This window comes from Pristis pectinata, chromosome 1, assembly GCF_009764475.1.
Source record: "Pristis pectinata isolate sPriPec2 chromosome 1, sPriPec2.1.pri, whole genome shotgun sequence".
In the NCBI taxonomy this organism is placed as follows: domain Eukaryota; kingdom Metazoa; phylum Chordata; class Chondrichthyes; order Rhinopristiformes; family Pristidae; genus Pristis; species Pristis pectinata.
In genome coordinates this window covers 146,522,149-146,534,719 of record NC_067405.1, presented here as the reverse complement: position 1 = coordinate 146,534,719, position 12,571 = coordinate 146,522,149, and the positions used below count along the sequence as shown (strand labels likewise).

Here is a 12,571-nt window from a genome sequence, read left to right as displayed (position 1 = left end):
TACAGGTACAGAGGAAGTGCAGTGCAGGCAGACAATAAGGTGCAAGGCCATGACAAGGTAGATTGTGAGGTCAGGAGTCCATCTTATAGTACTAGGGACTGTTTAATATGTCTAAATGCCTGTTAAATGTCACTATCATATCTGCTTGCACCACTTCCCCCGGCAGCCCGTTCCAGGAACCCACCACTCTCTGTGTGAACAAACTTGCCCCACACATCTCCTTTAAACTTACATCCTCTCTCTTTAAACCTGTGAGCTCTAGTATTCAACATTTCCACCCTGGGGAAAAGGGCTCTGACTGTGTACCCTATCTCTGCCTCTCATAGTTTTATAAACTTCTATCAGGTCTCCCCTCAGCCCTCGACACTCAGAGAACACAAACCAAGTTTGTCCAATCTCTCCTCCACTCCAGTATCTTGTTCCCACCTCTCCCCTAACTCCCGGAGCACTTGTCTGATGCTGGTTTCTCCTGGCAGAAGCAATGCACAGGGCACCATTTGTATGCTTACAGCCATCAGTACTGTGTGTGGTTCTTGTCCCTGCTGACCCAGAATCTCATTTTATCCTGTGATCAGAAAATCTTTTTTGACAAAGCATTTAATTGAAATGCGTTTGTGCCTGATTTCATTTCCAACCAAAGCCTTTTTTTTGGGTTAGCCATTGGCTCACTATTATGTGTAAACTAGTTTAGTTAAACATACACCAGGATAAATTGCCTTTGATCACTGAAGCATTGCTTCAGCTAGCGCTGGTGTGTGGCTAATCTCTGGAATGATCTAATAGCAAGCAGTGGTTGGTCATAGTCAGTCTATTACTTTTCTATTTCCAGCCGATTGCAACTCGTTCTGACTTTGCTGATTGTGCATGCAGGGGGACCACAGGACAGGTAAGGGCTCTCTGCTCAGCGGCTCTGGGGGTGAAAACATCACCTGCTGCCATCCAATATCAGGTTCACATCCTTCTCCTGTCTTCCCACAGTCTCATCCCACCTTAAGTCAAAGTCGAGTTTATTGGGAATGCCAAAAGCGGACAAATGGGGCTAGCTCAGGTAGGCAACTTGGTTGGCATGGACAAGTTGGGCCAATCCCCATTCCTGTACATGTGTGCACAGGTGCAATGAGAAACTTACTTGCAGCAGCATCACAGGCACATAGCATCAGATACACAACATTCAGAAGAAAAACATAAATTAAACATAAATTATGCACAATTTTTTACAAGAAAGAACACAAAACAAAAAAAAGTTCATTGTAGTACTTAGTGCTCATAGTGTTGCTGTACTGAGGTAGTGATTAGGGTTGTGCTGATTAGTTCAAGAACCGAATGGTTGAAGGGAAGTAGCTGTTCCTGAACCTGGTGGTGTGGGGCTTCTGTACCTCTTGCCCGATGGGAGCTGTGAGAAGATGGCATGGACCGGATGGTGGGGATCTTTGATGGTGGATGTTGCCTCTTTGAGACTGTGCCTCATGTAGAAACTACCAATGGTGGTGCCTGTGATGTATTGGGCTGAATCCACTACTCTCTGCAGCTTCTACTCTCTGGCTTCCTGCAACCTATGCCCCATGGAACCTTTCAGTTAAGAGAGAGTTTTGCATGTAAATAGCACTTTTCACAGCTTCAGGGCACCCCAGGACAGTGAAACCCCTTTAATGTCGAAAATGCAGGAACAAGATCCCACAAACTAAATCAAGATAGTGACCAGATAATTTGTTTTTAGTGATGTTAGCCAGGATAAGTGCCCTATTTCTGATAGCGCCTTTCCTTGAATTGTGTTGAGAGAATTTTGTTTTAATGTCCTCCTTAGAGGGCATCTAGGACTTTTGGTTTAACACACAAAAAGTTGGGGGAACTCAATGGGTCAGGCAGCATCTATTGAGGGAAGTGGACAGTCGATGTTTTGGGTTGAGACCCTTCATGTGGACCATTCTGAAATGATGCAAATTGCTGGTCTAGTGAACTGCTTTTCACAAGAGAGCAACGTTCCAAGGGGATTCATAGATGTGAGCACACAAGTTCCACAATCAGGAGCTTGGAGCGGCCGAGGCTGAGGGGAGACCTGATAGAAGTTTATAAGATTATGAGAGGCATAGATAGGGTAGACAGCCGGTATCTTTTTCCCAGGGTCGAAATATCTGAAATGTCTAATACTAGAGGGCATGCATTTAAGGTGAGATGGGGTAAGTTCAAAGGAGATGTACGGAGCAAGTTTTTTACACAGAGGGTGGTGAGTGCCTGTGTGTACTGCCAGGGGTGGTAGTGGAGGCAAATATGATAGAGGTGTTTTAGAGGCTGTTAGATATGTGTAGAGAATGGAGGGATATGGACATTGTTTAGGCAGAAGGGATTAGTTTAGTTAGGCATTTAATTACTAATTTAATTGGTTTGGCACGTTGTGGGCCCTAGGACCTATTCCTGTGCTGCACTGTTCTGTGTTCTTGTCGCACTTCCAGCCCTCCTTTGCTAGATAGCTCACACAAAAGTGTAGGGTTAAAGCGGGCATTAGACAGGAAAGGGTTAAAAGAAAAATAGAATAACGTGACTGCACATTCTGAGGAGCTGAAGTAAATGTGATCATTTGCTCCTCACTCTCTCAAGCCTTTTTGGTGTGAGGATAGGTTTTATGAAGGACACTCTATAAAGTTGAACTAATATAGAATGCAGCCAGTGGTGAGGGACATTCATAGGGAGAGAGCAGAAACACTGAGAATCTTCTCTTTAGACCAGGTTAATAAAGGTGCTTCAAATTACATGGGGTTTTGAGAGAGAAGGCAGCTGCTGGTGAGGCAGTCGCTGGTGAGGCAGTCACAGATTTAGGATAGTTAGCTAAGGACAACAAAAGAGATTGAAATTTTATTAGGTGGCATGTGTGACCTGGCTTACACTGCCTGGAAATGGACTCAGATGCAGCTTCAAAAAGGAATTGAATAAAATGTTGGAAAGTGGAAGGTTTACAAGGGTATATTTATAAGCCTGTTACTGGGACTGGAGGGCTTGAGTTATAAAGAGAAGCTGGATAGGCTGGGACTGTTTTCCTGGAGTGAAGGAGGCTGAGGGGTGACCTTATAGAGGTTTATAAAATTGTGAGGGGCATTGATAAGGTGGATGGTCACGGTCTTTTCCCTAGGGTTGTGAAATCTAAAACTAGAGGGCAGAAGTTTAAGGTGAGAGGGAAGAGGGGACCTGAGGGGCAACTTTTCACACAGAGGGTGGTGGGTGTGTGGAACGAGCTGCCAGAGGAAGTGGTAGATGGGCTACAATTACAACTTTTAAAAGACATTTGGAGAGGAACGTTGATAGGAAAGGTTTCGAGGGATATGGGCCAAACGCTGGCAAATGGGACTAGCTCAGGTAGGCAGCTTGGTTGGCATGGACGAGTTGGGCTAAAGGCCTGTTTCCAAGTGGTATGACTCTTGTGCCTGCACTGACTCTTAGAAAGTGCTGTCCAATTGTATTCAATTTGGCCAAACTTGTCTGTGCCAACCAAGTTGCCTACCTGAACTCGTCCCATTTGCCTGCGTTTGGCTTAGATCCCTCTTAAACCTTTCCTATCCATGTACCTGTCCAAGCGTCTCCCAAAAGTCATTGCTTCCTTCAGTGCTGCTAGTTGCTCAGCATTGCACTTCTTTTTTTCCAGCTGTCTACATGTGTGAGTATGCACGGCAAGGTATTCTGCCCTCAGTCGACACAACATCCACTGAGGCAGATCCCCGAACACGTACACCAGTGCAGCTCTTACCTGCCTCTGTTGGCATTACATACGAGCTTTGTGCTGGAATTGTTGACAAGCCGGGTCTTTCACTGGAGGAGATAGCCAAGGAAGAGATTCGGGAGGAATGTGGCTACAGGGTGCCGGTGGAAAGCCTGCAGAAAATTACCTCATACAGGTGAGCACATTGGTCGCTGGGGAGAGGAACCGTTGCTACTGGGGGATCTGAGTCAATGCTGACTACACAGTGGAGTGGGAGCTTTCCTGTCTGTGTCTGTGCCCTGGAAGCGATTGATGGAGCAAAATTGAGGAGCTCTGGAGTCATAGTCATAGGGTGATATAGCATGGAAACAGGCCCTTCGGCCCAACTGGTCCATGCCGACCAAGATTCCCATCTAAGCAAGTCCTATTTGTCCATGTTTGGCCATATCCCTCTAAACCTTTCTTGTTCATGTAATGCAGAATCATCTGATAAAAACTTTGTAATGACCAGTGCTTATTCCCTGTCACTACAGAGAGATGATTTGGCCAATGTGTTTGAGGGAACTCACTGGGTTGCCCCACATTTTAACAGTGAAGGCACTTCAAGAATAGCTTCTCTGTGCAGAGTGATCTGGAAAATGCTGAGGAAGTGAAAAACACCATAAAAATGGAATTATTTTATTTTCTGCAAATACATTCCCAAAGATTACACTTCATAGTAATGGTTATCACCCCTTGCTGGCAACCCCTATCAGCTGCAAGGTAGCAATGAAATATTCAGCATGGTGCAATACCAAATCTGTGGCTCTTCAAACTCACAGTACCATCTTCAACACTACTACTAATGTAACATCCATCTCTATAAGGATGGCTGATTAACTTCAGCTAATCATATTGACTAAGCAAATCATGCATTAACCTCATCCCCCTCATATTCGAGAACTTGGAATTTAAAGTGTGATTTACAACTTCAGCATCTAACCTGTGCTGAACCTGCCCTGGGAGGGTGAGATGAAACGGTGTAGGGGGAGTTTACTCTGTGTTGAGCCCATGCTATCTCTGCCCTCGAAGTGTGTGATGGGATGAAACGGGGGAGTTTTACTCTGTATCTATTCCATGTCATTCCTACCCTTTAGAGTGTGTATAGACAACAGTTATCAGAATCAGGTTTATTATCGCTGACTTATATGACATGAAATTTGTTGTTTTGCGGCAGCAGCACAGTGCAAGACATTAAAATCTATAAATCACGAAAATAAATAGTGCAATAGAAAAGGAACAATGGGGTAGTGTTCATGGATCATTCAGAAATGTGATGGCGGAGGGGAAGAAGCTGTTCCTGAATCGTTGAGTGTGGGCTTCAGGCTCCTGTACCTCCTCCCCGATGGTAGTAGTGAGAAGAGGGCATGTCCCAGATGACACAATCAAGGCATTACTGAGGATATATTACAACTCCTTTGACGTTAAGAGACATTTAGGTAGGTACCTGGACAGGAAAAGTTTAGAGGGATGTGGGCCAAACGCAGGGAAATGGGATTAGTGTAGGTAAGCATCTTGGTAGATGTGGACGTGTTGGGCCAAAGGGCGTGTCTCGGTGCTGTGTTACTCCATAAATCTGTGACATATTTCACCTGATGATTTTCAGCCCTCCAGGATACCGTGTCACTATTCAGTGACTTGAGGAATGCTGCTTCTTGTTGGTTTTAACATTCCAGCCTATTTAAACGTGCAGTTACATTCGTATTATCTTCACTTAACAATGTGCTTTGATCAATTATTTGGTTCCCTTCAAGCAACTTTGAAGCCTTTGATTGTATTATAAATTGCATTTGTATCTCTACTCCCCTCTTGACAGAGGTATGAAGGTGACAGAAATTATGAACCGTTGTATCCAGCTGTCTCTGTGAACATAGAATATTACAGCACAGTACAGGCCCTTTGGCCCACAATGTTGTGCCGACATTTTATCCTGCTCTAAGATCTATCTAACCCTTCCCTCCCACATAGCCCACCATCCTAACCTGTACGTCTTTGGAATGTGGGAGGAAACTGGAGCACCCAGAAGAAACCCACATTCTCCCCTTGCCTGCGTGGGTTTCCTCCAACTGCTTTGGTTTCCTCCCACGTTCCAAAGACGTACGGGTTAGGAAGTTGTGGACATGCTTTGTTGGTGACGGAAGCGTGGCGGCACTTGCGGGCTGCCCCCAGAACACTCTACGCAAAAGATGCATTTCACTGTGTGTTTCGATGTACATGTGACTAATAAAGGTATTTTATTTTTCCGTTATTCATGTGCCTATTCTAAGAGTCTCTTAAATGTCCCTCTGCCGGCAGTGCGTTCCATGTACCCACCACTCTGTGTAAAAAATTTACCTCTGACATCCCCCTTATACCTTCCTCCAATCACCTTAAAATTATGCCCCCTTGTGATAGCCATTTTCGCCCTGGGAAAATGTCTCTGATTGTCCACTCGATCTGTGCCTCTTATCATCTTGTACACCTTTTAGCTGTGCCCTAGTTCAGTTTTGTAGTATACATGGCACTGAAACAGGCCATTCAGATCAACTAGCCCATGGCAGCTTTTATTCTCCACTCCAGCCTCCTCCCATTTATCCTTGCTTAAATCTATTGGAACTACCCTCTAATTCCTTCTCCCTCATAGGCTTGTCCTGCCTCCCCTTAAATTGGAATTAGTTTATTATTGTCACACATACCGAGATACAGTGAAAAGCTTTTGTTTGAGTGCCATCCAGACAGATCATGCCATACATAATACAGGGAGGTAGTAAAAATGAAAACAGAATGCAGAATATAGTGTTGCAGCTACAGAGAAAGTGCAATGCAGGTAGACAATAACGTGCAAGGGCCATAACGAGGTGGATTGGGAGATCAAGAATTCATCTTCAGTGTATGAGAGGTCTGTTCAAGAGTCTGAATACAGTGGGATACAAGTTGTCCTTGAGCCTGGTGGTACGTGCTCTCAACCTTTTGTATCTTCTGCCCGATGGGGGGGGGGGGGGGGGGGGGTGTGGAAGAAAAGAGAATGACCAGGGTGGGTGGGGTCTTTGATTATGTTGGCTGCTTTCCCAAGGCGGTGAGAAGTGTAGACAGAGTCAATAGAGGGAGGCTGGATCTGTACTATTTGTCTCAACACTTCCAATGTGAGCGAGCTTCATGTTCTCACCGTTCTTTGGTAAAGATGTTTGCTCTGAATTCCCAGTTGGATTTCTTTGCGACCATCTTATATTTGAAGGTCTCCAGTTGTGCCATCACCCACAAGTGGAAACATTTGGTCTTGACCCCAGTGTATCAGAACCCTTCATTATTTTAGAGCTCTGAAAGTTCACCCTTCAGTCTTCTGTTCTAAGGAGAAAAGAGAGCTGGTCTGTGCATCCACTCCTGATACATACACCTTCCTGCTTTGGTACCATCCTTGTAAACCTTCTCTGCACCCCTTCCAGTGCCTCTGTACTGTTTTATAATATGGTGGCCACGTGTATGTGGTCTGACCAAAGTTTGATACGAGTTTAGCAGAGCAACTCTATTTCTCTGGAAATAAAACCAGGTGCTTGTTTTGCATTTTTGTCTGGCCTTGCTAACCTGTGGCACATCTTTTAGTGATTGGTGTATTCTTCCTGAGCGATCCCATTGCTCCAGCTGAACTTGCACATTCCTAGTGACCTCCCTAATCTCACCACCAAAATACACTACTTTGCATTTACCTGGCAGTGTTTTACCCATTCAACAGTTTCATTCATGTCCACTTATACCTTGTGACAATCCTCTTCAATATCACCTCTCTCTCCCAATCTGATCTTATCTGCAAATTTAGAAATGGTGCCTTTTTATTTTTCATTTTTTGGGTTCTCGGCTTCGCTGGCAATGCTAGTCTTCATGACCCACTTCTAACTGCCCTTGCTGGGCCATTTCAGTGAGCATTTAAGAATTAACTTGTTAATGTGTCTGGATTCACATTATAGACCAGACCAGTTAAGATTTCCTCCCTTGCAAGGTCATTAGTGAACCAGATGTGTTATAGCAATCTGGTTATGTGGTCGTCATTACGAATGACTAGTTTTTATTTAAAATTCAGATTGTTAATTGAAACTAAATTCCACTGTGGGATCTGAATATGGGTCTAGATTGCTTGCCCAGGTGTCTGGGGTATTAGTCCGGTAATCCCCTAAATCTAATTTGTTGGGGGAAATTATAAGCAGCAGTGCTCCCAGTGCTGTTCCGTTTGAAACATCACCACCACCTTCACCCACTGTGAATAGCTGCCCTCTCTCCTACTCTCTGGAAAGGGTGCAAAAAAGATTTACGAGGATGTTACTGGGACTGGAGGATTTGAGTTATAAGGAAAGGCTGGATAGGCTGGGACCGTTTTCCCAGGAGTGTAGGAGGCTGAGGGGTGACCTCATAGAGGTTTACAAAATCATCAGGGGTAGAGATAAGGTGAATTGCCCCAGTCTTTTCCCCAGGATAGGGGAGGGCAAAGGTTTAAAGTGTGAGGGGAAAGTTGTAAAAGGGACCTGACGGGCAACTTCTTCACACACAGGGTGGTGGGTATATGGAACGAACTGCCAGAGGAAGTGGTAGAGATGGGAACAATTACAACATTTCAAAGACGGGTTTAGAGGGATCAGCCAAATGCAGGCAAATGGGACAATCTCAGTTAGGCAGCTTGGTTGGCATGGATGAGTTGGGCCGAAGGGCCTGTTTCCATGCTGAATAACTCTAGACTCTAACACTCTGCTTTGTGCTCAAGCCAACTAGCCAATCCATTCTGCTACCTGTCCCCCAATTCTACGTTCTCTGACATTAGTCAATGATCATCTTTAAGGTCCAGAATGATTTTGCTTCACCTATGCTAGTTTTTCAGATCCTCATAATGCCAGCATTGTAAAAACCTTGCACTGATCATCAGGCAAATGAGATAGATAAGGGGCTTTATCTGCTTGGCCCGTTTGAAATGGCCAGCTGCAATCATCGCAAACACCGCCACTCTTTTCTTTGCTCCCTCTTCAGCCTTGTCCTCTCTCTCCTGTGAGCATTAAGTTTCACTGGCCGACTGCTGCAGTCTCATCACCTCTCCCGAGTGACTGCTCTTCATGTCCAAGAGTGTCAAGGGGGTTATCATATTGTCCTCAGCCAACACCCAGTCTCCACCAGGGAGTCACTGTGCAGCAGTTAAGGCAGAACAAAGAAAATTTAGTAGGTGGATTTTTGGAATAAAGAGCAGCTTTATGAATAAAGACCAAATATATTTGGCCTATGCTTTCTGCTTTAAAAGAATGACAAGATATTTCATTTAGAGGTATAAGATTCTGAAGGGTCTTGACATGGTAATGCCGAATAGATATTTATCCTGCTGAGCTAATCTATAATCTGGGGCCATAGTCACATGACAAGACGATGTCCATTTAGGACTGAGAGGGAGAGATTACTTCGGTAGTGTAGCGGTTAGCGTAACGCTATTACAGCGCCAGCGACCTGGGTTCAATTCCTGTCACTGTAAGGAGTTTGTACATTCTCCCCGTGTCTGCGTGGGTTTCCTCCGGGTGCTCCGGTTTCCTCCCACATTCCAAAGACGTACGGGTTAGGAAGTTGTGGGCGTGCTATGTTGGCGCCAGAAGCGTGGTGACACTTGCGGGCTGCCCCCAGAACACTCTATGCAAAAGATGCATTTCACTGTGTGTTTCGATGTACATGTGACTAATAAAGAAATCTTATTTTATCTTATCTTTCTGGGGGCCATAAGAGGGGAGAGGTGGAGTCACTTAAGGCTAAGCTAGATTTTGGGCCAAGGGTGAATCAGGGTAATAGGGAATGAGCCAGGAGGTGGAATTGCGGCCCAGGTCTGATCAGATCCGTTGTGATCTAAGTCAGTGACGGAACAGACTTGAGAGGCCAAGTAGCCCACTCCTGTTCCTGTCCATAATGGAAACTGAAAACACTGGAAACACAGTTGGTCTGGCAGCATCTGTGGAGAGAGAAACAGTTAATGTTTCAGAGGGAGGGAGTATCGGGGGGCAGGGGGGAGTGGGTGTAGGAGGATGGTGGGAGGGGATGTGGGGTGGAGGGGTGGGGAGAAGGTGTGGGGGAGTGGGGGAGCAGGGAGGGAGTGTGTGGGGGTGGAGGGAGGGGGTGTGGTGGAGTGGAGGGATGGAGTGTGGGGGGGTGGAGGGCGAGGTGTGAGGGGCAGGGGAGGGGGTGTAGGGGCAGCAGGGCCGGGAGGCAGAGGGAGGGGTATAGGGGGCGAAGGGTGTGGGGGGTGGAGGGAAGGGTGTGGGGAGTGGAGGGAGGGGTGGAGGGGGAAGGGGAGGGGTTGTAGGAGGGGTGGGGGGGTGGGGCTGTAAGGTGGGGATGTAGAGAGGCAGGGGAGGGGCTGTAGGGGGCAGGAGGGGCTGTAGGGTGGGGATGAAGGGGAGTGGGGGGAGGTGGTCTAGGGAGGCGGGGAGGGGCTGGGGGAAGGGGATGTAGTAGGAGCAGAGACAAGCAGAATGTGTAACATTGAGATGTTGAATTGCATTGGATATGGTTTGGTTTATTATTGCCACACGTACTGAGGTACAGTGAAATTTTTTTCTTTTAAGTAGTCCATTCAATAGTCTAAGAACAGCGGGATAGGAGCTGTCCTTGAGCCTGGTGGTACGTGCTTTCAGGCTTTTGTATCTTCTGCCTGATGGGAGGGGGGAGAAGAGAGAATGTCCGGGGTGGGTGGGGTCTTTGATTATGTTGGCTGCTTTACCGAGGCAGTGAGAAGTGTAGACAGAGTCCATGGAGGGGAGGCTGGTTTCCATGACGCGCTGGGCTGTGTCCATAGCACTCTGCAGTTTCTTGGGGTCTTGGCCGGAGTAGTTGCCGTACCAAGCCGTGATGCATCCAGATAGGATGCTTTCTGTGGTGTATCTGTAAAAATTGGAGAGGGTCATCAGGGACATGACGAATTTCTTCCGCTTTCTGAGGAAGTAGAGGCTTTGGTGTGTTATCTCAGTGGTAGCAAGAAATGGTATGTACACATGGATTAGGAGGATATGCAGGGTAGACTTGAATATGAAATATCTCCGTGGATTGGGAAGCTGTGGAGGAAGTGGGGAGAAATTGATCTTTCTTGCTGAGACGTGAGCACGTGGTGGTGGTCAGCTGTTGGGGGGACTCACACCTACGTGTTGGCTTCCGTTGACTCTCTGGATCTGAATGTTAGCTGGAGGATTCGATCATAAGAGACCAGTGACAAATATTCCCCCACAGCACTCATTATTTATACAGAGTGTTCACCCTGCTACGCAGCATGTTGTACATAGGTGGAAGAGACTCTCCCTGAAGTGTCTTCAATCAGAATTTTAAGTAGGTTAAGATTGTGTTAAACTAAGATTGAAATCAGTTGTAGTGTAGTGACATGTGTGCACTGAGTAAAGGGAGCTGATTGGCTCCGTCCCTGTTGTCATGGTTGTTACTGTAGAGTCTGTTTAAATCGGTCAGTGCAAGGTTTGCTGCCCATTGGTGGAGCCCTGGTTGCTAAGGGACTGTTTATTGTTTTGCATGGGGTTTTGTTAGTGTGTAGGTGAAGGGCAGGCAGCTGCTACTGTCTAAAGCATCCAGAGCATTCAACCTTACGCAGGGAACAAATGCAAGTGCTTTGTGGTATAAGGTATCTACACCTGATTCCAGGGCCCCCAGTAGTACATTGCCTTCTCTTGCCTCTGACTTGGGTAATCTCACACATGCAAATTAAAAACTTACATTTGTTTGGTACCCTCTACATCCCTTTTGGGGCACCCACAAAAATATTTACAGGCAGTGAAGTACTTTCGAAACAGCGATGAGCTTCTAACCAAACAATCTGATAAAGTAGCCTTGACTGAGGAATTACTCTAGACCAGGACACTGGAGAGAATGCCCTTCACAACCCCTGGGAGACTAGCTGGAGCCTCGGTCTATCCTTTGATCCACGATGGACAGGCACTGTGCCCTCAGTCCCTTGCTGGTGTCTCAGTCTGCACTTTTTTGCATATTTCTGGAGAGGGGCTTACACTCAGAGTCTCAATGTCTAGAGTGCTGATTAGAGTCATACAGCACAGAAAACAGGCCCTTCGGCTCAACTTGTCCATGCCAACCAAGTCACCTACCTGAGCTGGTCCCATTTGCCTATGTTTGGCTCATATCCCTCTAAACCTTTCCTATCCGTGTACCTGTCCAAATGTCTTCCATTTGAACCCACCTCTACCACTTCCTCTGGCAGCTCATTCCATATACCCACTGGGGAGAGAACAGGTTGAGGTTGAACTTTATGAGGATTGTGGAGGACATGCATTTAAGGTGAGAGGGGGTAGGTTCAGAACAGACGTGAGGGGAAAGTTTTTTACTCAGAGAGTGGTGGATGCCTGAAATGCATTGCCTGATAGGGTGGTGGAGGCAAATTCGCTGGGGGCATTTAAGAGGGGCTTGGATGGGAGCATGAATGAGAGGAAGATGGAGGGATATGGACATTCTGTAGGTAGGAGGGATTAGCTATGTCGGCACAACATTGTGGGCCGAAGGGCCTATTCTGTGCCGTACTGTTCTAAGTTCTCTGTGTGAAAAAGATGCCTTTAAGGTCCCCTTTAAATCTCTCCCCTCTTACTTTAAACCTCTGCCCTCTCGCCTCCCCTACCCTGGGGAAAGAATGTGTGCATTCACCTTATCTACGCCCCTCGTTATTTTAAAAACTTCTATAAGCTCTGCCTTTTACGCTTCAGGGAAGAAAGCCCCATCCTATCCAGCCTCTCCTTACAACTCAAACCCTCCAGTCCTGGTAACATCCTCGTGAACCTTTTATCCACCCTTTCCAGTTTAGTGACATCCTTCCTATAGCAGAGCCCAGACTGCTTACAGCCCAGA

At 46.4% G+C, this 12,571-nt stretch overlaps 1 protein-coding gene across 1 annotated transcript in view; it reads left to right on the top strand.

Moving 5' to 3' along the window:
• Window positions 1-12,571, top strand: part of nudt14 (nudix (nucleoside diphosphate linked moiety X)-type motif 14) — a 92,126-nt gene that overhangs the window by 68,113 nt on the left and 11,442 nt on the right. Inside the window, exon 4 of the mRNA XM_052019957.1 lies at window positions 3,635-3,884. Within this exon, the coding sequence (XP_051875917.1) occupies window positions 3,635-3,884 (250 nt within the window). The remainder of the gene's footprint in view (window positions 1-3,634; window positions 3,885-12,571) is intronic.